Source organism: Protomyctophum bolini, assembly GCF_963924005.1.
Source record: "Protomyctophum bolini genome assembly, chromosome: 6".
Taxonomy (NCBI): domain Eukaryota; kingdom Metazoa; phylum Chordata; class Actinopteri; order Myctophiformes; family Myctophidae; genus Protomyctophum; species Protomyctophum bolini.
In genome coordinates, this window is record NC_137867.1 from 21,208,735 (window position 1) to 21,236,667 (window position 27,933).

The 27,933-nt window shown below is 42.2% G+C and overlaps 1 protein-coding gene across 3 annotated transcripts in view; it reads right to left on the reverse strand.

Annotated features, from left to right (window-relative positions):
* The window catches only part of ccser1 (coiled-coil serine-rich protein 1), a 156,622-nt gene that overhangs the window by 102,636 nt on the left and 26,053 nt on the right, over nt 1–27,933 (reverse strand). For all 3 annotated transcript variants that reach the window (XR_013964162.1, XM_080765111.1, XM_080765112.1), the window contains exons 7-8: nt 25,979–26,084; nt 3,238–3,412 (exon numbers count right to left, since the gene is read on the reverse strand). Coding sequence is in view for 2 of the 3 variants with exons in the window: in XM_080765111.1 (XP_080621237.1) it covers nt 3,238–3,412; nt 25,979–26,084 (281 nt within the window). In the remaining variant the exon portion in view is untranslated. The remainder of the gene's footprint in view (nt 1–3,237; nt 3,413–25,978; nt 26,085–27,933) is intronic.

The following is a 27,933-nucleotide window of genomic DNA, read 5'->3' on the forward strand; positions in this document are numbered from 1 at the left end:
GTGGCCCATAACTCAAAAAAGGAGGGGATTCTGCTAAATGTTGACAGGCGAAATGCAGAATGCACTCCACAAAGTTATGTAAATGCACCACTTTAATTAGAGACAGATATGTTTAATTTGAGATAATGCCCTTGGTAAAATCACAAAATACTGTATATGTAACATAGGCAAGATTGAAAGGCAAGGGCCTTTCTGTGTGGAGTTTGCATGTTCTCCCCGTGTCCCCTGGCCTATAGGGTATATATATAGGTACCCTCACAAAAAACATACAGCAATCCTGGTCTCTAAACTACCTCCCCCTGGCCAGCTGGGGCACCTGATGGAGGGGAAAGGAACTAGTTGGAATAACGTGTTCCTTCCACGTGCTACGTCCGGCTGGGAAAACTCCCCCCAGTCAGGTGAAAAGAAGCAGCTTGGACAACTCATGCATAGAAGGAAGAATGAGGTCAGTACGCTGTCCTTCCCACTAGGTGAAAAAAAAGGTTTGTGGGGTAAAAATGGGGATAAAGAAAAAAGAAAAAAAATACACACCAAGTAATGCAATCACTTTTTTTTATTAAGAGGACTAGATGTATTAAAAACTTAAATCACAGGTCTGTGACTGAGTTGTCTGTGTGCCCCCCCCCCCCAACAACATATTGATTTGCAGAGACTTTCTAAAAGCATAAATGCCTGTGCTTTAGGAGGGATGTATAGTATAGTAGTTGATTGACACACAAAACTGTCAGTGAAGGACTGGTGTGGCTCCAAGTAATGCAATCACTTTTTATTAAGAGGACTAGATGTATTAAAAACTTAAATCACAGGTCTGTGACTGAGTTGTCTGTGACAGGTGTTTGAGTGAGGAAAATCAAAGAACTTTGTTCTAAAAGTTTTCAGAATAATATGAAATTAAAGCTTGTTGTAGCATCAAAAACTATGGAGAGGAGAGGACCAAAACAGAACATAAACAGATTTTATTTCCTGTGTTTTGTATAGCGATTCATTCTGTGGTGCATGCGTGCATGCGTGTAATAATGTTGTATTTGGAGATGGTCAGTCATCCATGTAGATGACTGACTGGCAGAGCTAATGGATTTCCTTTCAGCTAGACTTGTTGAGTCTAAGGTTTTATCATCTGCGCTCCTTGGCAGCTCCTACATGTATATTAGACATTTATATTATAAATGTCTAAGTAATGCATAATTATTTAAGACAAAGTGACAAAGACAAAGAATGCATGCATTATCAATATACAGTATTATTGCGACTGTAGGTTGCAGTTTACTACGAAAACCTGCATTTCCCACCAGTTGGTCAGTCGGTCACACCTCCATATATGGTCACGCCTCGTGACATCACGCCTCCATATATGGTCACGCCTAATGACATCACGCTTCGTGACACGCCACGCCACCATATATGGCTGTCTCCACATATGAAGATTACAACACTGACCTCCTGGGGAGCCATACATGGAGAAGATGGAATCATCACCTAGATCTGGATATATGGAGCCGGCCATCAACTCTACTACATCTGACCTCAAACCTCAAACCCTTAGATCTCCATATATGTAGCTGACCTGTTCTGTCATTCCATATGTTGATCCTACCCCACCGGTCCTTCTTCTTCGATGTCTCGCTTTTGACTGATACCTGTCCATTCAAACTCTAGACGGGCCGGCCCCAAAGTAAATAGTGCAGCCGTGTCCGGCAGCCGGCAAAAACTAGAGTTCTCAACAGGCCAGAAGATTAAGGCCCGGCCTTACCTGGGCCATCATCAAACCCTGTACACTCAAGACACTGCCCCCGCTGCCATCCTTAGATCTCCATATATGGAGCTGACCTGTTCTGACATTCCATATGTTGATCTGACCTCATAAAACCCTGTAGACTCAAGACACGCTCCATATATGGCCAGACCTCCTCAAACCCTGTACACTCAAGACACGCTCCATATATGGCCAGTACATAATTCATTCAATATGTTGATCTGAGCCCCCATGCCAAAGTGCCATTGTACGCCCAGCAGTCTGCCGTCACCCATGCGGATGTGTGCACGCGACCTCGCCTTAATATATTGCTTTGTGACAGTAAGTGACCAAAGCCAAAACAAGTTCACACATCTTTGAAAAATCGTAAAGTAAAAATATCTGGTAAAATACATGACCGGTATCCAGTGAAAACGATTCCAGCAGCAGCACTACTTCTGGTTCAGAACGTTCCATTCTGCAGCACTAGGCCAGTGAGAGAGAGTGCATGACTGAACACTGTGACCATCAATATGGTACTTAGATTTTTCACAGTGAGACCAAAGTACTTGGAATGTATAAGTGCTTAACTAATTGACCGTTATAGCTTTATTGCCTAAAGTAAAACACCAAAGCCTTTAAAAAACAGAGTCATGCTGTGTTTATATGTGTACGCCTGAAATATTTGAGTGTAACGTGAGTGCATGTACTTTGAGGCAAGTTGAAAGTAAGCCACCCCCCCCCCCGCAAGGGACTATTTGGTGAAATGAACAACAACATATTGATTTGCAGAGACTTTCTAAAAGCATAAATGCCTGTGCTTTAGGAGGGATGTATAGTATAGTAGTTGACTGACACACAAAACTGTCAGTGAAGGACTGGTGTGGCTCCAAGTAATGCAATCACTTTTTATTAAGAGGACTAGATGTATTAAAAACTTAAATCACAGGTCTGTGACTGAGTTGTCTGTGACAGGTGTTTGAGTGAGGAAAATCAAATAACTTTGTTCTAAAAGTTTTTAGATGGGATTCGTGAAGGAATAACCTTCCAATAAATAAAAACATGCTATTCTCTGACTTAGAATTTTGAAACGTGTCCAATAATGTGGGCTCCATTTGTTTCATTATAGTGCCAAACACTGAAGTTAATGACTGATCAAATAAACATCCAGAAAATATGTAAGATGATTGATTATAGAAATACACAGCGGAATATACAGTAGGTAAAGAAGCAATGTAGGCGTACTGTATATGTTTGTGTGGAGTTGTGTACTTCTGTGTGACAACCAATATCAAAGGTAAAGGGGACAAAATGGAAAGGGTATTATGTGTAAAAGGTAATTTTGAATTCTGCAAAATTCTACTTCAAACACAAGAAATGTGTTCGTCCTGTGGTGGAATCTTACATAAAAATTAATCATATAGCTTATACAGTATCTCCATTCAAATTGTGCATGTATCCGTGTGTGTGTATGTGTAACGTGTGTGTGCGTATCTGTCCCCCACCTCCTGTAGAGCTCGCCGCAGTCTGAGCAGCAGGGTTTTGACAGCAGTGCAGTCCTGTTGCATCAGTCTAAGAGGCAGCGCCTCCAGCCCTGGAGGCAGGGGCTCATCCTCTCTCCCCAAGCCCAGTCCTGAGGTCCAATCGGCGGGCAGCAGGCTAGTCGGGCGACTGGGGTCCCTGCAAATAGAAGAAGAAAATGGGGAAGGAAAAAATAATAAAGAGAGATTATGAGGGAGAGAAGAAATAGATAGAAGCACAAATAGAAAGATACAGTTTGTACTATATAGAGAATAGATACATGTATTACATTTTTGACGTTTTCACGTATGTCTGGTACAAGCCTCATACTTCCCTGGTACAAGTCTGCTGAGAAAATGAGAAATGGCAATTCTGATCCAGCTACAATAGACCCCCTAAAGTGGATTTGTTGTGGATTGTGGATTTGTTTGGTTTGTGTGTGTGTGTGTGTGTGTGTGTGTGTGTGTGTGTGTGTGTGTGTGTGTGTGTGTGTGTGTGCGTGCGTGCGTGTGTGCATCCACTTATCCCAAGAGGTAAATCCCCAAAGACATACCGAATGATCAATTCTTAAAAGTGCTTTCCCAATGGTTAATTAATTACCCTTTTCTATATGAGGTGTAGAAGACAGCCAACCAAAAATTGTAAATTAAATACTACAGTGTATAAACAAGAGATCTGAACAACAAATGGGATAGATAAATAAATAGCCTTCCTGATGCACAACTAAACATAGCTGGAAATTATGTTTTTCTTCCCCCCTGGAAATTAATTAAAAAGCAACTAGCAGGTTCTATAAATCAATAGGATTTGTTGTTCTGCCTCAAGTGACTCTCAAATGTCACAAAATGGAATCCTAACAAAAGGCCATTGATTTTGCAGTTCCAAGGACCAAAATTGTTACTGACGTTGTTACTGATAATTATTATTATGCCATAAACACAGCCATAAACACAGCAAAACACATAAAAAATGAAGTTTTGCCATTTGTAAAATTCTGTCTCTGTATTCATGCAGTGAAGTATGATTTATCATTATGCTTTGTGAGCTTGTAGATCTGCTATTGTCTTTGTCCAGACCAGTACACAGTTGCAGTCCTTTATATTACATATTGCAGTCATCCACATTACTTCATGCAATCCTCAGGAAGTGTTACATCAAAATGTATGTATCCAATGTAAATGCACAAAGCCGGGGGCTGAATGAACTACGACTGAGTGAACTACAAATAACAGCTCTAAAAAATAAAAATAAATCAATAAATGAACCCTGGGAAACAAACTGACATGCTTACTCTGAATATGGTGTACAGTATGTACAGTAGGTTATGTCGATAAAACTGTCAAAATAATCTATGGATTTTGGAGTGTAGTGTAGTGTAGTCAAGTATTAACTTGCACTGTTGCCCATCTTGGCCAGCCCACTCTAGCAAAAAGATAATTCATGAATTCATGACCTAAATATAAGTTAACACAATCATGCTCTCAGTCTCTCCAAAAGGATTTGTCACCCTGCATCAAATTCTAAGCTGACATGAAGTTAATGAATATCATTAGTGACAAATGACGGATCTCAATCAGACATGAGGTTCATTTGTGCATTCAGAGAACCAAAAGTCATTTTTTAACGAGGTGTGAAATTATGAAAATATATTTATTCATTATCTGTAAGATTTCTCATAATCACTTTAAGATCAGTGAGCAACAGTGTAAACCTGATCTCTTTAGTAAAACTGAACTCACCTCACTGCATTCAAAATAAAGTGCCTGATTTCAGTCACTGTAAGTGACTAACCATTTCAGTCATGTTGAACTATGAGTTCTTCTAAATGAAATGCAGCTCAAAAACTGATCTTAATTGGGATATGAAGAAAGATGTAATGTCCGTACACGATACACTGTGTTAGATCTCTGTTTAACCAACAGTTATTTAGTAACTGTTTTAGAAATGCAATAAGCGGCTGTGGATTTGCTGTGATTTTAGAACAGCTAAGACGGTCAGAGACCATTGCTATTAAAGAGTGAGAGAGAGAGAAAGAAAGAGAGAGATAGGGAGAGAGAGATAGAGAGAGTCTAGAACCCCTTTTTATAAAATGTATTATATTTTACTGTAGATGGCCTTCGAGGATTCAATGATCAGTTTACTTGATTATAAATTATTGTCCACAAGGGAGAAATTAAGAAAACACATGAAAGTCTTTTCTATTTTTTTTACACATTTAACCATTCGGGTGAGCACACCCTGGCCAAATGAATTTAGACAGCAAGTTATCTTCAGGGAGAAACAAAATCTCATTACAGAACCATCTCATCCCACCTCTTTCCATTCTTTGTTTCTCGCTCCAACACACTCTCTATCCTTTGCTCACTCACCTCGGCCTCTTGCTCACCTGAACATGTGCTCGCACGAACACACACAAACACGTGCGCGCGCACACACACGCACGCACACACACACACACACACACACACACTTGCGCACACTTCTCCCCAGCACAATCTTAATCTCTCCATCATGGCCTTTCTACGTGTCATCCTGAGAAATACAACACTAAACCGATACTGTATCTAAGCATGAGGGTCCTCCAGGGTTCTGGAGGTCTGTCTGAAAGCCTCAGACAGAGTGAGAGGGTGAGGAGCTGCTGTCATGTGAGGACAGGTGAGATCTCTGTCTGTTTAAGAGCTCAGTTAACGTCTTGTGGACCTATCGACCTATCAGGGCTCTCTTGTCCGTATAGTCAAATTTCCCATGTCATTCTCACACACACACACACACACACACACACACACACACACACACACACACACACACACACACACACACACACACACACACACACACACACACACACACACACACACACACACACACACACACACACACACACACACACACACACACACACACACACACACCATTTCTGTATAACTTGAGCAGGTAAGGTCTCTGTCGGTTTAGGAGCTCAGTTCTTTCGGGACCTATCGACCTACAGTATCAGGGCTCTCTTGTCCGTATAGTCAACTTTTCCATGTCATTCTCTCTCACCTCATTCTATCTCTGGCGGGATAAACACTTTTGTAAATAAATCATACGATACTTTTGTATCTCTTATACATGTTTTTTGTTGCTGTATTCCCTGGTTTATGATCTAATTTAAGTCATCTGTTCTCTGACAGTAGTTATCACAGGGTTGCCTACTGTATGAGCAAGGCACCATTAGGCCAGTGGACCTGGCCAACAGTAAAAGCCTTGTTGTTGCACTGGGCAGTTTACAGTATATGTGAATAATGTGCAACTGCATGAGTTTGCTCTTAACAATCAGTTATTATCACGCATTGACTTAACAGGGAACAGCCCTTTGCAATGGCATTCCTGTGCCAGTGTTGGTGGTAATGCATTTTTCTCTAAGGTTTTGTCAGCCTAACCTAAAAGAATGTTTTGCTATCAGCAAAAGGCTAACCCCACTGGTGATTTGTTTCAAAGCACAGGTGCCACAGTTGTCAGCCATGGTTGGTAAGTGAGAGAAATGTAATATAAAAGGTTAAAACTCAAACTCCCAAGGAAGAACTGGAATGGAATTATTAAAATGAATGATATACCTGTTTCTGTGTCTGTGTGTACAGTATATGATAGACTAGTCTATACTCAGCACATAATTACCACACACTATGTGAGCATGGCATTCTCTCTCTCCCTCTCTCTCTCTCTCTCTCTCTCTCTCTCTCTCTCTCTCTCTCTCTCTCTCTCTCTCTCTCCCTCTCTCCCTCTCTCCCTCTCTCTCCCTCTCTCCCTCTCTCTCTCTCTCTCTCCTCTCTCTCTCTCTCTCTCTCTCTCTCTCTCTCTCTCACACGCACACAACTAAAGTTGTGCACGGGTTGGTTGAAGACAAGTCTGTTCAGCAGTGATAGATGAGATACAGGCAACAGTGGTCATTCCACTGCTCAGGGCCATCTGTCTTTCTACATTCATAAAACCATAGCACTTTTACATTCTCCTTCTCTCTCTCACTCGCTGTAACGCGCACGCACGCACACACGCACGCACGCACGCACTAGCTCGCTCTCTGTAACACACGCGCACACAGACACACACACACACACACACACACACACACACACACACACACACACACACACACACACACACACACACACACACAAACACACACAGTAAAGCCCAGGTAGTGAGAATATGTATAGCCTGTGAATAGGAAGGCGACTAGTGGACAAAGTTGTAGTTTCATCTTATAGGATGCCATGTAACATTGCACCACCTAGTGGCAAAAAATTGTATGGGATGTTACGGAAATGAAATTTACCTGGATTTCATAGAGTGATTTTCCTAAAGTGATCCTTTCTCCCTTAATGTACGGCTTTTGTTCTGATGTTAATATTATAGATTCCATGGCAACCAGCGACATTGGAGAATGATACGTAGGGTGAATTTATCCATGCAAAATAAATATTCACACATCCGTTCAGATGCACGTGCGTTGGACAGTGACGAGTCTGACGACTGAAGCAATCATGAGAAAAGTATTTCATGAACAAAACTCCTGCACACTGCTCATGCTCAGCCGCATCAGTTTGTATTCAAATTGACAGACGTTTCGGTCTCTCTGGACCTTCATCAAGGTTGTCTCATGAATTTTTCCAACATAAAGTTTGCGGCTTCTGTTCTGACTTTTGACATTGTGCAGTTCAGCCTGTCAATCACTAGTACAGAGGGCACGCAGCGGACCTTGGCACATCAAAGAGGCACAGCTGAAAAGGGCTCGTTAATGCCGGTGTCTGGTTACATTGGAAAACATGACACAGTTGGAGAAATAAATAATCAATCCTGTCATTGTCAATAGCCAGTACTACAGTTTGCATTCTGTACACAGTACACATCTCGCATATGGAGCAAAAATAATAGCACATTATACAATAATACATACAATTAAAATAAATTATAAACGCAATTATTGGGCATCTCTTGGCGGGCGGCAACTAGCGTTAATGATGTTGACATGACGACAAGTCGTCTTTTTGGTAAATGCCCTAAAAATTATATATTATACATATACATACACACACATTAATTGGTCCAGGTCCTGACCGTGCTTGCTGGGCACCCTACATTTTTCAAATCTGCGTTATGGTGGTGCTATAACAAGCCAATTCACTATACTATTTACGGTAGCTATAACTGGGCCGATCGGCGTGAAACTCCATGGAGGCATTTTTCACATCAACCTTTTGTAGCGCCACCAGGAGGCAGATGTTTACTGGACTCCTATAGAATTTGTCCAAAAACCACTATGTCTATAGTCATGTGATCAAGACAGATCTGTCAGACTTTTCATATTCCATCCTGATTCGCCAATTTCAAACATTGCTGGCCCACAATAACTAACTTGGTGGAGACTAGTTGTGTCTTCTATTCTAGTCTAACCCATTTTGGGCGGGAACCGCTTTTGGTGTTTTAAACATTGTTATAATTTAGCTATTGAAAAATAGCAGATCTACAAGCTCATAGCGCGCCACCGAGTGGCGCACTACGAGCTTGTAGGTCTGCTATTTTTGAAAAATCGTGAAAATGTGTCGCAAATTTGGATTTTTTTTCAGAACTTTGCTTCTGGGGGGTCCCTGGAACAACATATTTTCAGATGGGGGTCAGTGGCCAATTACAGTTATAGTTAAAACTGTCAGAATTTAGAAGATTTTTTTTTAATTTCGACGTCAGGCCTAAATGGGTTAAGGTTAGTTGTACAAAGGAGACAGACACTAAGTACAGATAAAATGGCAGCTCTCTCCTCTCCAACTCTTTTCATCCCCTTTCCTCTCTTCACCTACTTTCCTCTTATTGTCTGATTGGGGGATGATGTCTATGGATCAGACATTCATCACACTTTAGTCCCATAAAAGGTCCAAATGAACCTTTATGGGACTGCATATCTGATAGCGTACAAACCACAAGGGTCTTTTTGGTTTCATTTGTACACTCTCAGAGTTAAATTAATACAGATTATTTTACGGTGTAGATTGGGGTTGCAAAAATATTGTATACTGTCAAGAGTTACAGTCCCGTGTCCATTTGGACCCATCGTAGGCCCTGGACCGGACCTTGAGAAACTGTGATTTTTATTAATACTGTATGTGTCCCCCCAAAACGGACCTGACTGCCAGGATTCACCAAACTTAGAATAGAATATTGTGATATTTGCGTGCACGGGTGGGCTAGAATCTGAAAAGAATCTTGATCCATACGCGACAATCCATTTGAAAGCTACAGGCTCTGTTGTTGAGTGAGCGCTGCACGCAGTTGTCCATGTATTATCATTACCAAAACTTTTTTTATTACCATTATTATATTAATGTATTATGTGGTGTTTTTCCACCGGCTCCTATACAGACTTGGGAAAGCAGTTATTTGTTTCGGTCATGTGATGGACGTGTTACGTGGTGTCCCGAGGACCCCCCAAACCAATGGTGACCCATAGGTTAGCGAACAGTGCCATCAAGCGCCATTGGCAGTCAATTAACCTATGGAGAAGCTCAAGTCCTCCCAGGCACCATTTACCAAAAGAAGAATGTCTGATGAGGATGAAGATAGCAAAGTAGAAGACACACACACACACACACACACACACACACACACACACACACCCCAATATTTAGAACCAATAACGGACTTAAAAGAGCCGATCCATAAGCACAAAACGTGCCACACATCGCCACGTTGTGGGCTTGTAGATCTGCCATTTTTACTCATCATAATCGAGGGAAATATTTGGAATAATTGTTGTCTCCACCAGGCCGAAGGCATGGGGAGAGAGTATGTTTTGCACTCGTTCCGTGTGTGTGTCCGTGTGTCCTTTCACATTGGCCTGTTATAGCGCCACCAACAGGTGGATTTTTGCAAAACACATTTTTGGAACAACATGCCTCAAATCATCCAATTGCCATCCAAGGCGAAACAAGAAATGGCACCCTTTTCACTTTGGCCTATTATAGCGTCACCAGGAGGCCACAACCTAACCTGCCCTGGTGGAGACCTGTGCCCCGAGGGGCACTTTATCTAGTTATATGTCACTGCCCCCTGCTTCACCCAAATCCTCTCTCCACACACCTCCCCCCTGCTTCACCCAAATCCTCTCTCCACACAGTACACACACTCCCCCCTGCTTCACCCCAATCCTCTCTCCACACACACTCCTCCCTGCTTCACCCCAATCCTCTCTCCACACAGTACACACACTCCCCCCTGCTTCACCCCAATCCTCTCTCCACACAGTACACACACTCCCCCCTGCTTCACCCCAATCCTCTCTCCACACAATGCCCCCCCATTGCGTCACGCCACTCTGCTCTCCTCAAGCTTTCCCCCCACCACGTCACCCCACTACTTTCTCCACACGCTCCTCTCAGAAGCCATTTCTCAACAGCAGCATTAAAAGTGATCCATTTCACCAACTTGAAAAAGCCAATTATCTGCCTTTTTATGGCTTTCATTATTTTACCCCTCACACTGCAGATTATTACTGGGCTGTTGGCTTGTAGGAGTCAGGACCCACACGCACGCGCACACTCCCAGGAATGTGCGCACGTCCAGTCGTCCACACATTCATACAAAGGCGTGCACAAATCTTCCCGCAAGCATGCACATGCATGTGTTGGATCTTAAAAAATGCTTTCCATTCAATTCATTCAGTGACTGTAAAAGGTATCAAATGATTAGTTAGTTATGTGTGCAAATAAAGAGAGCAAGTGGGTGCAACAGCAACACATGCATGTCAATCAATACGTTGATTGGGACCGCGTGTCACATTTATGCACGCCTCGTGATATCACGCCTCGTGAGTCGTGACATCACGTCTATATATGGTCACGCTTCGTGACATCACTCCTCCATCTCCATATGGAGCTGACCTGTTCTGACATTCCATATGTTGACTCTCCCCACCCGTCCTTCCTCTTCAATGTCTCCCTATTGACTGATACCTGTCCATTCAAACTCTAGATGGGCCCGCCCCAAAGTTGTTAGTGCAGCCGTGCCCGGCAGCCAGAGTTCTCAACAGGCCCGAAACTTAAGGCCCGGCCCTACCTGGGCCCTCATGAAACCATGTACACTCAAGACACTGCCCCCGCTGCCACCCTTAGATCTCCATATACTGTACATAGCTGACCTGTTCTGACATTCCATATGTTGATCTGACCTCATCAAACCCTGTTACTCAAGACACGCTCCATATATGGGGGTGGAGCTACACATTTATATGCTGCTGTACTGACGTTTACAGAGGAGTGCTTCCACATGGCTGCAATTACACACATGCATGTGCTCACAGTCACACATATAATGGTGAATGTGCACTGCATAAGGTAGGCATAACGTAGCCATAATTATTGGGCCATGCAGGACTGTGGTCATTTATCACTCTTTTTCACCTGACACATCCGGTGCACTCATCTGTATTCACCACCTGCGGCTGTGGATGTTTAATGCTGCCATTAAGCCCATCTCCAACATAAAGTACATCTGTGAATAAAGAGTGAGTACAACCGCTCCAGGCAGTGAATTTAATGGTGAATTCAACTAGTCAGCCAAAAGAGCGAGAAAATACAAAACTAATGTAATATGGCAAGGCTAACTTTGTGATGAACCTAATTGTCCTTTCAGCTTCCCTATGCAGCCCTGGACTTGTTTTGTGTCTGCTCACTCTAACTGTCAAACTGTGTCTGTCTGTCTGTCTCAACTCATTACTCTCTCTCACCCCGGGGGCGGGGCAACTCCTCAATCCATCTCTCTGAAAATTATACGCTGATCACATTCTACAGCCGTTGAGTATCAACAGGCAACTTTTTAGACAAAGTGGTGGAACAACATTACAAGTTATCTGAACACATTTGAGCTAATGGCATACTGTAGCAACTTTGTGTAACTCTGAGATATTTTGTGTCATGTTACATTTTCACTGGGATTGTACGCTGGATTGTAACATTTCTATAGTTCACAAAACACAAAGGATGACTGCTGCCCATTGCCAAGGAGTCTGCTACATGCTTTAAATGCTTTCAAATATGTAAAATGTATAAACATTTCGCAAACACTCTTATCCCTACAAAACAACAGAATGGTCAAGTAGACTGCAAAGACAATAATTAAGTGCTGCAAAGTACAGTAACTAGGATTCAATGTAAACATCACACATAGCATCAGTCTATATGTGGACATATGCACCTACATTTCTGCGTGTAGACACAATGTACGATTTGTGTAGATATGTTTCATGTATGTTAATGTGGTGTGTCTATGGGAATGAATGTGTGCGTGCGTGCGTGCATGCGTGAGTGCACCATTGTGCATTCAATGGGAATGTGTGTGTGTGTGTGTCGATTTATTAATCAATAAACAACTCACGGCTGTAATAAGCAACCTACGGCTGTAATAAGCAACCCGCGGCTGGAATAAGCAACCTACGGCTGGAATAAGCAATCTACAGCTGGAATAAGCAACCTACGGCTGGAATAAGCAACCTACGGCTGGAATAAGCAACCCACGGCTGGAATAAGCAATCTACGGCTGGAATAAGCAACCCACGGCTGGAATAAGCAACCCACGGCTGGAATAAGCAATCTACGGCTGGAATAAGCAACCCACGGCTGGAATAAGCAACCTACGGCTGGAATAAGCAACCCACGGCTGGAATAAGCAACCCACGGCTGGAATAAGCAACCCACGGCTGGAATAAGCAACCTACGGCTGGAATAAGGACCTACGGCTGGAATAAGCAACCTACGGCTGGAATAAGCAACCTACGGCTGGAATAAGCAACCTACGGCTGGAATAAGCAACCTACGGCTGGAATAAGCAACCTACGGCTGGAATAAGCAACCTACGGCTGGAATAAGCAATCTACGGCTGGAATAAGCAACCTACGGCTGGAATAAGCAACCTACGGCTGGAATAAGCAATCTACGGCTGGAATAAGCAACCCACGGCTGGAATAAGCAACCTACGGCTGGAATAAGCAACCTACGGCTGGAATAAGCAACCTACGGCTGGAATAAACAACCTACGGCTGCAATAAGCAATCTGGGCTGGAATAAGCAACCTACGGCTGGAATAAGCAATCTACGGCTGTAGTAAGCAACACAGGGCTGTAATAAGCAACCCACAGCTGTAATAAGGAACCTATGGCTGCAATAAACAATCTACGTCCGTAATAAGAAACACCTTCTCCTTTCTGTACACCTTTCATAGAAAAGGACGTCATTGGAACTCCATGTAGAGGTCCCAACATCGCTTGGCAGCCAAGGCAGCATCAGCCTCTTTACATCGATACCTAGCCTCCTCGAAGGTTCTTATCTCACCATGAGAACATAAAATCATATGATTTTTTGTATGATCTTTTTATGATTTTATATGATTTTTTATATGGTTCTTTTTTTATGATTTTTATGTTTATTTTTTACATTGATTGTCTATATACTGTACATGTATAGGCCTAAATAACAGCCAGGAGGCTAAGGTCTCAACAGTGACACAAGTGGAACATAGATATTTCAGGAATCTGGATATGACAATGTATCACTAGTTTAACTGTTCTTTGTGAATATAGGACCTACTCTTGCAAGCAAAATTAAAACATCAGAGACAGAGGTAAATGTACCAGCCGATGAGTGGGGTTTCTGTAACCCAAATTCCTTATTCCTGAGAGCTGTGGAGGAACAGGAAGTTATAGAAGCAGTCAGTAAATCCAAAAACAAGACATCCACTGACCACAATGACCTGAGCATGTCATTACTCAAAAGAATCATACACACCATAATAAAACCATTTACATTCATATGCAACCTCTCATTCAGAAATGGTGTCTTCCCAAACCAAATGAAAAAAGCTAAGGTTATCCCAGTCTTCAAAACAGGAAACAAACAACACTTTACAAACTATAGACCAATTTCCTTGCTCTCACAGTTCTCAAAAATATTGGAGAAATTATTTGGGGAGAGACTGGATCACTTTGTAGAAAAAAATAACCTATTAACAGAAAATCAATACGGTTTTAGAGCCAACAGATCGCCTGCAATGGCACTGATTGAACTAACCGAAGAGATAATAAAAAACATAGATAAAAAACTGTACACAGTCGGAGTCTTTGTAGACCTTAAGAAAGCATTTGACACAATTGATCATAATATCCTCATAAGGAAAATGTCAAAGTATGGTATCAGAGGTGTTGTGTCAAAATGGCTTGAAAGCTACATAAAAGACAGAGAACAAATTGTTCAACTAGGAGACCGTAAATCCAGTAGCATGAAAATAATGTGTGGCGTCCCTCAGGGGTCCGTACTGGGTCCCAAACTATTCAATTTATATATCAATGATCTTTGCTCTGTGTCTAGTGTACTGAAGTGCGTACTATTTGCCGATGACACGAACATGTTCTGCGCAGGGGAGGACATCCAGCAGCTCATGATGGTCTTAACAACAGAAATGAATAAATACAAACTCTGGTTCGATAGAAATAAACTATCCTTAAATTTAAGTAAAACAAAATGTATGGTATTCGGAAACCGACAATTACAAATAGATATCCAGCTGATTATAGATAATAACAAAATAGAAAGAGTTTATGAAAACAAATTCTTGGGAGTGATCCTAGACCATAGGCTCTGCTGGAGACCCCATATAAAATATGTGGGGAACAAGATGGCAAAGAGCATCTCGGTTATAAATAGGGCAAGGCACCTTCTCAACCCCAGCTCATTGCACACGCTGTACTGCGCAATGATCCTACCCTACCTGAACTATTGCTCTGAGGTATGGGGAAACACCTACCAATCAACCATAAATCCACTGATTATACTACAAAAGAGAGCACTAAGAGTAATAAACAATGCAGGATACCGGGACCACACACACCCACTGTTCATACAATCACACCTCCTGAAGTTCACAGATATGGTCAATGTAAAAATTCTACAAATCATGTACAAAGCAAGATATAAGCAACTACCGGTAAATGTACAGGACAAATTTCTCGATAAGGAAGGGGGATACAACCTAAGAGGACCACTTAACTTCAAGAAACCTGTGATGCGCACAAACTTAAAAACAAGGAGCATCTCCTCTTACGGAGTCACACTGTGGAATGAGCTGGAGGATGAACTAAAGCACTGTGGAAACATAAACCAATTCAAAACTAGAGTAAAAAAAACTATCTTCGATAAATACAGAAGTAAAGAGCACTAATGGCATCACAAAAGGGGAAACAGGACGGACTGTACTATATAATTATATAGTCTTATTACTATAGTATACCATACATTATGAAATATATAAGTTATTAATATTATTATTATATATAAGATATTACATATTATTGGTAGACCACTATTGGTAAACCACACCACAAATTGTATGTATTATATGGTGTGTATATATATATATATATATATATATATATATATATATATATATATATATATATATATATTGTACGTATGTATAATATAATATTGTATGCTGCATGTGTGCTATATATTATATATAGATATATATTATACCATTATTACTACTGTTATTGTTGCTACTGTCATTAACTGTTATTTACAGTTATTAGTATATGGATGTGTCTATGTATGTATGTTGTATGTAATATATATATGTATATATGAATGTGTGTAGATGAATGTACATACATAAGGTCAGCATGAATGTAATTATGCACTGTGTAAGCAGGCACGGCCTGCTACACGTAAACAAATGGACTCCAGGGGTAGGGCACGACAAGCCTATGGCTTCTCCCTAACCCTTTTTCGGAACGGACAGGACCTATGGACACTAAAAAAAAAATAATAAAAAAAAAAAATAATAATAATAATAATAATGAATATGAAAAATGTTGGAATCTGTGTGCAATGTATGAATGTATGTCCTCCTTCCGAAAATAAACTGAACTGAACTGAACTGAACTGTTGATGAATCTAGATATGATAATGTATCACTAGTTTAACTGTTGACGAATCTAGATATGATAATGTATCACTAGTTTAACTGTTGATGAATCTAGATATGATAATGTATCACTAGTTTAACTGGTGATGAATCTGGATATGACAATGTATCACTAGTTTAACTGGTGATGAATCTAGATATGATAATGTATCACTAGTTTAACTGGTGATGAATCTAGATATGATAATGTATCACTAGTTTAACTAGTGATGAATCTAGATATGATAATGTATCACTAGTTTAACTGGAGCAAGTTTCTCAAACTCAAAATTATAACCTGTACTATTGTAATGCAAATGTTTTACCCACAATTGGAGAGATAGTGTGGTTTCTAAAGACAAATTAATGTTGATCTATTCATTACTTAGGGCCCTAAAGACGAAGAATAAAACTCAAGCTCAGCTGTGCCTTGAGATTTTACTCAAAACACAGAACATTATCACCATGAAAACTCAATTTAATAGGTTATGATAATGCATTTCTCCTGAGCTTGTGCTAGAATGGCTGGTGTCTAACACTCTTCGAGTTTGCTATTTCTTGTGCTTAATCACACTGGGATGTTTCTATAGCCTTTAAAAATAGTTTCAGGGATTTGGTGTTCCAGACTATTATGAATCAATCATATCAATCTTTTGCTTCTAAATCCCAGGAGAATGAAACATTATGAATACAGTTTTGTAAAGTACTGTACCATTGCGCACGCACACACACACACACACACGCACACACACACACACACAAACACACACACACACACACACACACACACGACTCACTAAATCACTGCAATTAATTATATAACACACAAATTGTTATTGTATTGTTATAACAACATTATCAGCAGCCAATATCCATCGTATTCACCTTTTCAACAAAGTAAACTAATTTACTAATTTATGGCCTTTGGTGAGCCACCCAATGTCATGATGATGACATAAAGCCTATAATGGTGCTCTGAGGGGGGCACGGTGGCACAGTCGGTAGTGCTGTCGCCTCACAGCTATAAGGTCCGGGCGTGTTACTTCCTCTGTGTCAACATTTCCCCTATCCGAGGCGGGGTTGGCGAAAGGGCCTTTCTGTGTGGAGTTTGCATGTTCTCCCCGTGTCACCTAGAGGTGCCCTCACAAAACACACCTGGCCAGCCAGGGCGCCTGATGGAGGGGAAAGGAACTGGTCGGAATAACGTGTTCCTTCCACATGCTATGTCCGGCCGGGGAAATTCCCCTCCTGTCAGGTGAAAAGAAGCAGCTTGGACTCCTCATGTATATAAGGAAGCATGAGGTCAATCCGTTGCTCTCCCCAGGTTGGCAGAGGAAGTGTAGTGCCCAGGACTACACTGGGTGAAAAAATGGGTTCCCAAAAAATTATAGAATAAAAAAAATAACAAGAATTAATCACATAGTGATATAATGGTCAGGTGAAAGAAGCGCTGTCTCCGTAACGTGTATGCAGCCACGTTTGGTGTGGTTATATTGAGTGACGTTCGTCTTCCCCGTCAAGCCGTGAGTGTTACTGCGAGTCTTCACTGTCTCAGACAGACAGCCAATCACGAGGTTGTTGCCAGCTGAGTAATATGGTTGACAGTGTTGGCAACTGTCGTGACAGAAATAAGTTTTGCTGGAAATAAGCAGACTTGGCAACCCTGCCTGGAGTCGACCAGAACCAGAGTTACGCAAACTCTGTTCACTTCATGGGGCCAGTCCAATGGCTACATAGACATAGACTTCTATTGAAGTTGTTTTCTGTCCCCTCAATATCGCAAATCTTCTATTAGAGTCGACTAGGTGGTGAACATGTCGTCTACATTTTCAGTTTGGTCATTTGGTCAGGTTGTCACCTGTCGGATCCCACTTTGCAAATTCCAGGGGGTCCCCCAGACAAATTATATATAGAATAAAAAAACTGCGCCACCGAGTGCCTACCAGCATGAATGACTGACATCATAGACTGGCCACATGAAGTCCAAGATCCACATGAGACCAAACCTTGTATCTTGTTGCCCTACTTTGAATGCTCGGAATATTTTACTCCTATTGATGCTTGTGAAAAATAGAAAGCGTGTATGCTAAGAGGTTCACCCAGAGAGAGAAAAAGACACTTATTATTTTGATCTTCATGTTTAAAAGTCTGCGCGACATGAAAAACACACGGTTGTGATCAGTGCTTAGCGTAGCTGGCAGTAAGAGAAGACGATGAAGAGAGGACACAGAAGCCTGATGAGCGAGCCAAAGAACATACTGTAGGAACAAGGCAAACCTATTGGTCTTTGTTGCTGTATCAACCATATGTGTTGTCAAAGATAATAAATGCACACACTCATATCAAATGCTTCATGTCAATCCAACGTAAGATTTCCTTTCAGTGCAACCGAAACAGAATCACAGGGAAAGAAAACAGTCAAGGCCCAAAACTCATTCTTTGCCAACCAGAATAATGTGACAAATCAGAATGGCATGATTGGATTCAAAGCACTTGACTGGCATGAGAGACAGACAAAATACACTTTTGTCTCCTCTTGTTAACCACTACAGTATGTGTCATGAATCAAACAGTGAAAACATGCAATCCAATAGCTTGCAGCACATTTTTAGATCTGCAACTTTCGGCAAATTTATGCCTGACATGCCCAGAATCGGGGTGCTACGGTTCAGTATATAAATGTTCAAGGACAAAATAGACACACCGGACAAAGATTTTATAGTATAAAACTCCATGTTGGGGTCCCCGGCTGGTCCCTGAAACTTCCAGACTCATAGGAACGCGCCCAGGGTGCCGGCCCGGTTCCAGACCCATAGGAACGCGCCCAGGGTGCCGGCCCGGTTCCAGACCCATAGGAACGCGCCCAGGGTGCCGGCCCGGTTCCAGACCCATAGGAACGCGCCCAGGGTGCCGGCCCGGTTCCAGACCCATAGGAACGCGCCCAGGGTGCCGGCCCGGTTCCGGCGAGCCGGCCCACGTCCTAAACAGTTGAGAAATGACAGAGTTACCGTGTGGGGGTCCCCAGGGGGTCCCTCTACTGTACTGTACTGTACTGTCACACCCAAAATCATATACAGTAAATATATGTGTGTGTGTGTGTGTGTGTGTGTGTGTGTGTGTGTGTGTGTGTGTGAGTACGCTCCGCAATGGAGTGGGTGCACCACTCAAAAATGAAGGACAGAATAGACACAATGAATAGACCATATTCACATGGCCATTTTGCTCTGAAGTCTGATGGGAAACCAAACCCAGGGTGATACTTGTAAACAAAAAGGATGGATACAGGTTTTCCATGCAACAGATTTAGGCGAAGTTAGGCCTAAAGAGATTAGAGTGTGTATCGATTGAAGGCTTTGATAGCTGACACTTAACATTAGTCGGTTCAACCTTGACAGTGCCCTAACAAAGTCCATGATAAACTATTACGCTGCTGTAAAACACAGATTTTCAAGTAAAACAGCCTACAGCTTCCCACGGTCCTCTGTATTAATGTATAAGACCAAAAACTGACTTCGTCAAACTTATAGCATGATAAGCCTGTTTTGACTTGTAAAGAACATCTACTTTCTTATGACAGAATGTTATAAGAAACATATGGGTCTGGTCCACAAGATTCGCTACTCCACCAAGATACCCATGTACCTGTCTAAATACTTCACCAAGATACCCATGTACCTACCCGTCTAAATACTCCACCAAGATACCCATGTACCCGTCTAAATACTTCACCAAGATACCCATGTACCTGTCTAAATACTTCACCAAGATACCCATGTACCTGTCTAAATACTTCACCAAGATACCCATGTAACTGTCTTCAAGTTCAACAAAATGTGCAACCCAGATTCGGTACAAACAAGGGACTAAATTTCGCTCCTATGCCACCAAAATGTGGAACGCCCTACCAACAGTCATAAGACCTGCTAATCCCTTGACTCCTTCAAAACCACTCTCACCTACGGACGGCTGCAATTCGAAACTGGCCCCCGTAAATTCTGAATCCCCCACCCACCCTTTTTCCCTCTCACTGTATATGTTTTACCCCTTTTTACCTCCAAAATCATTGAACGGTTAGACATCAGTGTGTGTGTGTGTGTCTGTGTGTGTGTGTGTGTGTGTGTGTCTCTTCACCTCTACCACTTCCAACAAAGGGCTAGCATTTACTGTTTTGAGAGTTTTGATTTGATTGATTCTTCTTGCTTAGCAGAAAGCCCTTGGAGCAACTTGGAGCAGTTTGGCAGGACTGAAGTACTTTTTGTTTGCAGTGGAACTTTTATTGGGTTTTTTTTTTTACTTTAATTTAGTTAGGAGACTTGACATTAGTTTACACTTTGAATTATTTGTCAGGGAAATTCAAGGGATGATTAATGGACTTAGTTTTTTTGTGCATTGCTCAGCTCAGATAATAAACTGCTATTAAGAATCTGGCGTTGTAGGGAGCCACACACCTTGTAATGTGCAAGTTTCCCCTAGACTGTGGACATGTAAGTACAGTAGTAGAAGAGAGCTGAACCATTCTGAATGTTGACAAAATGTTGCTGCTGGGAGAATGTTGTAATATTCTATTTTGCATAAATCAATGTCTTCTTGCTATTGCATCAACACAATCATGGGGTGATTAATCCATCATCATGGCGTGGAAAGGGACGTGTGTGCAACTTTTCATGCGTGTGTGTGTGTGTGTGTGTGTGTGTGTGTGTGTGTGTGTGTGTGTGTGTGTGTGTGTGTGTGTGTGTCACTGTGTGTGCGTGCGTGCATTTTGAGGATAAGCTCAGTCCAAAGCTCAGTTGAATGTTGAACTCTTCACGGTTGATTATTCAAATGAGAGATTGTGTGTGTGTGTGTATGTGTGTGTGTGTGTGTGTGTGTGTGTGTGTGTGTGTGTGTGTGTGTCAACATGATTTAAGAGGCAATGTCAAAGTGGTTACTGTTGATGGCCATATTAAGCGACGGCCTAATCTACTTAGGTAAATTCCTGACCGTCAGTGGAGATTAGAAAGTGGCTTGATAAAATGACTGATATATGAACTCTCCCTGCATGTATGTCCACGTTTATGAATACTACTGTACATCATCACTGGACTGTATCCCCCCCAGGACACCAGGGTTTCAACTGGCTGAGTATCGCTTTGTGCTGTATCTGGCCCTATACGATAGCTGGGCTCATCAAGTGGAAAGCAGGGTTTCTAAATACCCTACTGATTCATGCATGACCAAGCGATAACGAAGAGCCTCAAATGAAATACAAGATGAGAGAGAGCGGGGAGGTTAATCTCTCTATCTCTCTTTCTCTCCATTTCTCTTTCACTCTGTCATCCGCCTGCTGCTGGGTTATTCAATTTGATAGGACACCAACGATTCTCTTTTAAAATATTTTTCATTTCTCTCTCACTCACTCACTTACCCTTTTCTCCCACTCTTGTTCTCAAGCCGGAAAACTGAACACGCACATGACAACTACAAACACAGAGCAGGGAATAATACAGCATTGGCTGGGTCTGTGTGCATTTCATTTGGAAAGCCAACGAGAGACAAAAATGGAGACAGACGACATCGTCTTATCTTTAGTTGTTTTCATCTCACGTACAGTACTTCTCATTTGATTTATTCTACAGTCTACCAAATGACCTACAGGGCATAGTTGTATTATGCTACTATTATCTCAAAATACTTCAGACTGATCAGAAATAAATGTAAAAAGACAAAAACATATGTGAATGCGAGCGAGATTATGACAAACCCTGTCCCTATTGCTGAAGGTCCACCGCATACTGAGCGACTATAGGACACGAGGAGGGTGTGCATGCTGTCCCCTCTGGCTGCATGTCTTCTGCAGTGCATAGTAATCAACGCCCATGAAAGAAGGCAAAAAGGGAGGAGGGGGATACTGCACAGGCAAACTGCCATTGCCATAGCAACAGGCAAACTACATCCCGGCTGTCAAATCTTTATTTTATTGGATTTTATGTGTTATTCTATATACAGAGGTCAGTGTCATCACAGGAAACTAATAACATGAATTACTCATCAAGCCTGGTTGATGTTATTTTCCTACCGACGCAATGGAACACGCACGCTTGACCACATTCATGTACTATAACTATATGTTCAAATGTTCATCTCTGGTGAACTAAACTGTGGTGAAACAAATTTCTCGTCATATTTATGGCAGAAATGTTGTCTACATCAGTGGTTCTTAAAGTAGGGTACAGGTGGGTTAGGACAATGGGAATGTTGTTAGGGCCCCCAAACTGGAGGTCCTTGAAATGTTACTTGTGAATCACTGGTCTACAATCAACAGCTTGGGCAGGGGCCCTGTCCAGAGCCTGGGCAAAGGCCTTTTGTGGCAGTTCTGGACAACCGTGGGTCCGACTGACTCGACACCGGACACTGCACTCCCCGTGGGGGGTGGAACGCACACGTCGAATTTGAAGTCGGTGGAACGAATGGTTCTCGAGTTGCGTGGATTACAGACGTACACACAGAGAGTTGGTGCATTTATAGGTGCTAGAGAGGTTCTCTACTGTTGGGCACTGACCTACTTGGAATGATGCAAGTTGGAAATGCATGCCCCACCCAGATATTATGTCTGTGTCCCTTTTATGCGCGAGGTCAGAATGATGTCAGATTTCTGTATGTGTCTCTCTGTGTCTCTTTATTCCTATAGGCCTATATGGAGTTCTGTGTCAGCCATGCCCAAATATGGAGTCAGTGTTGGGATGTCAGAACAGGCCAGCTTATACAGGCATGCCCAAATATGGAGTGTTGTGATGTCAGAACAGGCCAGCTCCATATATGGACCCTGGGCAGGGGCCTGGTCCAGAGCCCGGGCAGAGGCCTTTTTGGGGCGGTTCTGGAGAAGAGTGCGTCCGACCGACTCGACACCGGGCACTGCACCCCCTGTGAGGCGAACGGTTCTCGAGTTATGTGGATTACAGACGTACAGACGTATACGCACAGAGACTTGGTGCAATTATAGTTATATTACAAAATATACTTAACCCTTAAACCCTATTCTCAAAAACCTCTTGAAAACTGCTTACATTAATACTGTAAGTTTATTTTGATGTAAAACATTGTGTACAGGACACATTATTTCTATTATTGTGTTTTTTCTATTTACTTGAGTAAAACATCTGAGTACTTTTTCCATCACTGGACAAAGTAAATGACGACATTATGTACAACTTTTGGGTATGAAAGTTCAAAGGTCAAGGTCACGTACAAGGTCAAGGTGAAAAAACAGAATGGAGAGGGGTGCATGGGAATGCTAAGTAGGCTGCCTTAAGACATTATGTACAACTTGTGGGTATGAAAGTCGAAAAGTCAAGGTCACGAACAAGGTCAAAGTGAAAAGGCAGAATGGAAAGGGGTGGGAATGATAAGCAGGGACGTGGTGGGCCCATAATTCAGCCCGAGAAGTGGAGTTGCGGAGGCCCTCTCAGGCCCTAACAGGAGCGGCTGCTGTGCACAACATTATAATAATAATAATAAAACTTTATTTGTATAGCACCTTTCATGACATGAAATGCAGCTCAAATTGATTTGGTTCAAATGGGTCAAAGGTCAAGGTCAAAACAACATAATGAGCCATGTACTGTATCTGTAACAGAGAGACATAGAGATGTTGGTGTGGGCAGTTTGCAACCCCAGGTGGTGTGTTTCGTTTTCTCTCTCTCACTCTCCCAGTCAGTTGCTATGAAATGAATAAAATGGGAGCAAAGAAGTTGAAGTGATTTGAATGTGTATTACCCGTGGGAATGTATCGCGGTATTATCGTTGAGAGATAATAAGCACAAGGAAATAAAAGTCTGCCATCAAAATCAATGAACTGTCAGACATCAAAGATGAGGTGTGTGCGTCTGTGTGTGTGTGTGTGTGTGTGTGTGTGTGTGTGTGTGTGTGTGTGTGTGTGTGTGTGTGTTCAGCTACACATACACAACAGATGTTCTGAGCAGACAGAAACACACCAGACAGGCAGCAGTATCCCATAGCTGATACTCTCCCCAGATGGACAGACTAAATGACGTGCATGCACGTGTGTGTGTGTGTGTGTGTGTGTGTGTGTGTGTGTGTGTGTGTGTATACGACTGTGCGTGCGTGCATGCATGTATATTGTGTATTTGTGAACAGAAAGGATTAGGTAACCAAAGAGAGACCAAGACAGAGAGAGAGAGACACAAAGACCGACAGACAGAAAGAGACAGAGACAGAGAGACAGACAGACAGACAGAGAAAGAGAAATACAGAGAGAGAGAGAGAGAGAGAGAGAGAGAGAGAGAGAGAGAGAGAGAGGAATGGATGGACAGAAAGAAAGACACGCTGAGAGAGAGAGAGAGAGAGAGAGAGAGAGAGAGAGAGAGCGAGAGAGAGGGGGGTACATGGACAGACAGAGATTGAGCGAGTGAGGGGGGTGGATATACAGAGACAGAGTGCCCAAGGCAAATACATTTAGGTCTCTTTCACTCTCACAGTCACATCTGCACTCCATCACTCCCACAGTTCACCGTTAAGTCAGACATTGTGAAAATACTTTGCACAAGAAACTTAAAGTGTTGGTGGATTAAATAAATAAATAAAAATAAACATTGTGGTTATTAATGTCAACCAACAGACAAATGCTTGAGTGGAACTGCTCTGTTAAGCTACTATACCATCATTTTTAGTACGTAAACAACTACTGTATAATTCAAAGGGTGGCTGGGAAAATAAAAGAGAAGCACAGTTGTGCAGCACTGCAGAGAGAGAGGGGGGGTACAGCACTGCAGCACTGCTGCACAACTCAGCCAATATTACCCACCTATTAGAGCCACAAATAACTAATAAGGAGCTGTGGGAGGAGAAACGGAATACATGCCTAGATTGTATTTGTTGACATCTACTGTGGAAGAGGTATTTAAAGACCTAGTACCAAGACAATTCGATTTTTCTTTCATAGTCTAGAGTAGACTGTATTATAATGTTCAATAGTGCTTGAAATGTGTGAGAAGGCCTGTGTTTCATTTGGCATTTCCATGACAAACCATGGCTCCCCAAGCTCAGACGATAGAGGCAGTGTTCTGTCCAATTCAGAAATCTGCAAGTCCACTAACCATAGATAATTATAATGAACACACATATTGTCTGCTACTGTAACTCGGATTAAAGTATCAGCGTGACTGTCATAATAGCTGAGGCAAGCCATGCCTCCTAATGCATGCTGAACTTTCAACCTATTTTCAAGCGATTTAGTTTGTTACAAATGCCAGACGTGTAATTATGTTATGATACAAGACACAAATATGTGGTTGAACTTGTTCATACCAAAATACCTTAAATAGATAGTTCAGTCAGATAACTCACGAATAGATTTAACCAATAGTTATTATAGAAATTAATGTGCATGAAATATATTATCTTGGCGTTGGGCTCTGCTATACATTAGCAATTATAGTTACCAGTATTATAGAAATGAATATACATGTGCATGAAATATATTATCTTGGCGTTGGGCTCTGCTATACATTAGCAATTATAGTTATTATAGAAATGAATATACATGTGCATGAAATATATTATCTTGGCGTTGGGCTCTGCTATACATTAGCAATTATAGTTATTATAGAAATGAATATACATGTGCATGAAATATATTATCTTGGCGTTGGGCTCTGCTATACATTAGCAGAGCCGTAGCAGGGCATTTAGTTATGTGTTAATTGATAGATAAATGATAGACGGACAGAATAGTTCAGTATGATTTACCGGTGACTGCTGTCTTTCCCTGGGATGCGGTCTCCTGATGGATCCACGGGGGAGGGGAGCAGGTTGAAACAGGAGGCCAGGGACTGGCTGGAGTCTTCTCTGGATACTGTAGACACACATTGATTGATTGAATTCATACTTTATTAACAGTTTGCAAAAAGTGCAGTGGTACACGATACTAAAAGGACAACACAAAAAGCCCTAGAACTTGTTTCCATTGTGGTCCTGTACACACTGTGGAGTCTCGCTAGGCAACCGCCTGACAAGTAAGCACCTCCACGAGGCGAGACAGGAGGACAGATGCAGAGTACAGCCCAGAGGACTCGGCCACCAAAACTATTCAGATGAATATCGGTAAAAATGCATATTCTGTATTCAGTTCAGTTGGTTTTAATGGTTTTAGAGTCGAAACCAAATTGTCAAAGAACCGGGGGTTACCTTTTGTAACCTACAGTTTTGTTGTGATGACGTGATCAAAACGCGGCTTCAAGCACAGCGCACACATGCCTGTATGTACAGTAGCTCTACAACAAACTATTAGAGCAAAGCAAACTGTTTTTTTTTTTGTGGCTTTCGCCTTTATTTTATATTTTTTAAGGAGGGACAGACAGTAGGCTGACAGGAAATGGGGAGAGATATGGGGGGGAAGACATGCAGTAAAGGCCGCCGGGATCGGGAGTCGAACCTGCGGCACACTGCCAGACTGGATTACCAGCCAAGGTGCCTGGACCGCTGAGCCACGGCCCAGGCTGGTTCATTTTTTTTTAATAAAATAAATATATACACAATAGTAATCATATTCGGCTGTTCGGTTTTCGGCCAACTGTTTCCTATATTCGGTATTTGGTTTTGGCCAAGAATTTCCCATTCAGCGCATCCCTACACGTCATTTACCTTCCAATCTACCTCCTCAATCACACTGATCTCAGGACACCTGTGCTGACCGGCTGGCTAGGTGGAGCGCTCTTCTGAAAAGCACTCACTCAGCCTCAGTCTTCACAGGTTCTCCTCGCTGGACGGGCGGGTGCTCAGGTGGTAAGTGAGATTTCCACTATTCCTTCATATTTATGTTAACTACCGGTAGACCTGTGCCATCCCACTGACACTTGGGTCTCTTTTGCATTATAGGTAAAACTACCCCCCCACCCCACACACACACACACACACACACACACACACACACACTTTGACCTACCCTATTGGAAATCTATTAGATCAATGTCAATCAACAGTCACATTTCATCTATCTTTTGTCACATTTGGAACTGAACAGACATTCCGGAGCCACTATCCCTTTGTAAATGTCCCCTCGTCCTCTCTCTCTCCCTCTTTTCATCTCTTTATCTGATTCCAGAGGGCATGAGTCACAATTGGACTTGAAACAGGCCCTGGAGCTACGACTGAAGGCCATGAAACTGCCTGATTTTTAATAAAGTCTCCAACTAGCCACCCGAGAGAGCTAAAAGTGATGTGTGTTTGTGTGTGTGTGTGTGTGTGTGTGTGTGTGTGTGTGTGTGTGTGTGTGTGTGCGCGCTAGCGTGTGCGGTTGCTAACTCTACACGTGTCCTGTTTTTTGTGTGGTTTGTTTGTGGACTTTTGATTGCTTGTGCGTGCTTCTCTCTGTGTGTATACAGTATGTGCAAGCATAAATTCTCCAACCCCCTCCCCTTAGTTCTTGGCATGTTGGAGAGAGGTGTCAGGGGGATAGGGGGCTTACAGTAAGGGCTCCAATTTCGCCGCCGCCTTTACCCACAACGCGGCCCGCAATTCAGCTGCTGCCTGAAAATTACAAATATTATAGGATCTTTCTCTGTCCCTTAATGGTATTTTCGTCCAGCGTCACCCACTATCTTTTTTGCAGACACCGGTATTTGCGCCTAGAGGTGTGGTCATGGGCGTGCTGGCACGCTTTCCCCTAAATTGCTATTTTGGTCACAAACATTTGGGAAGGCGCA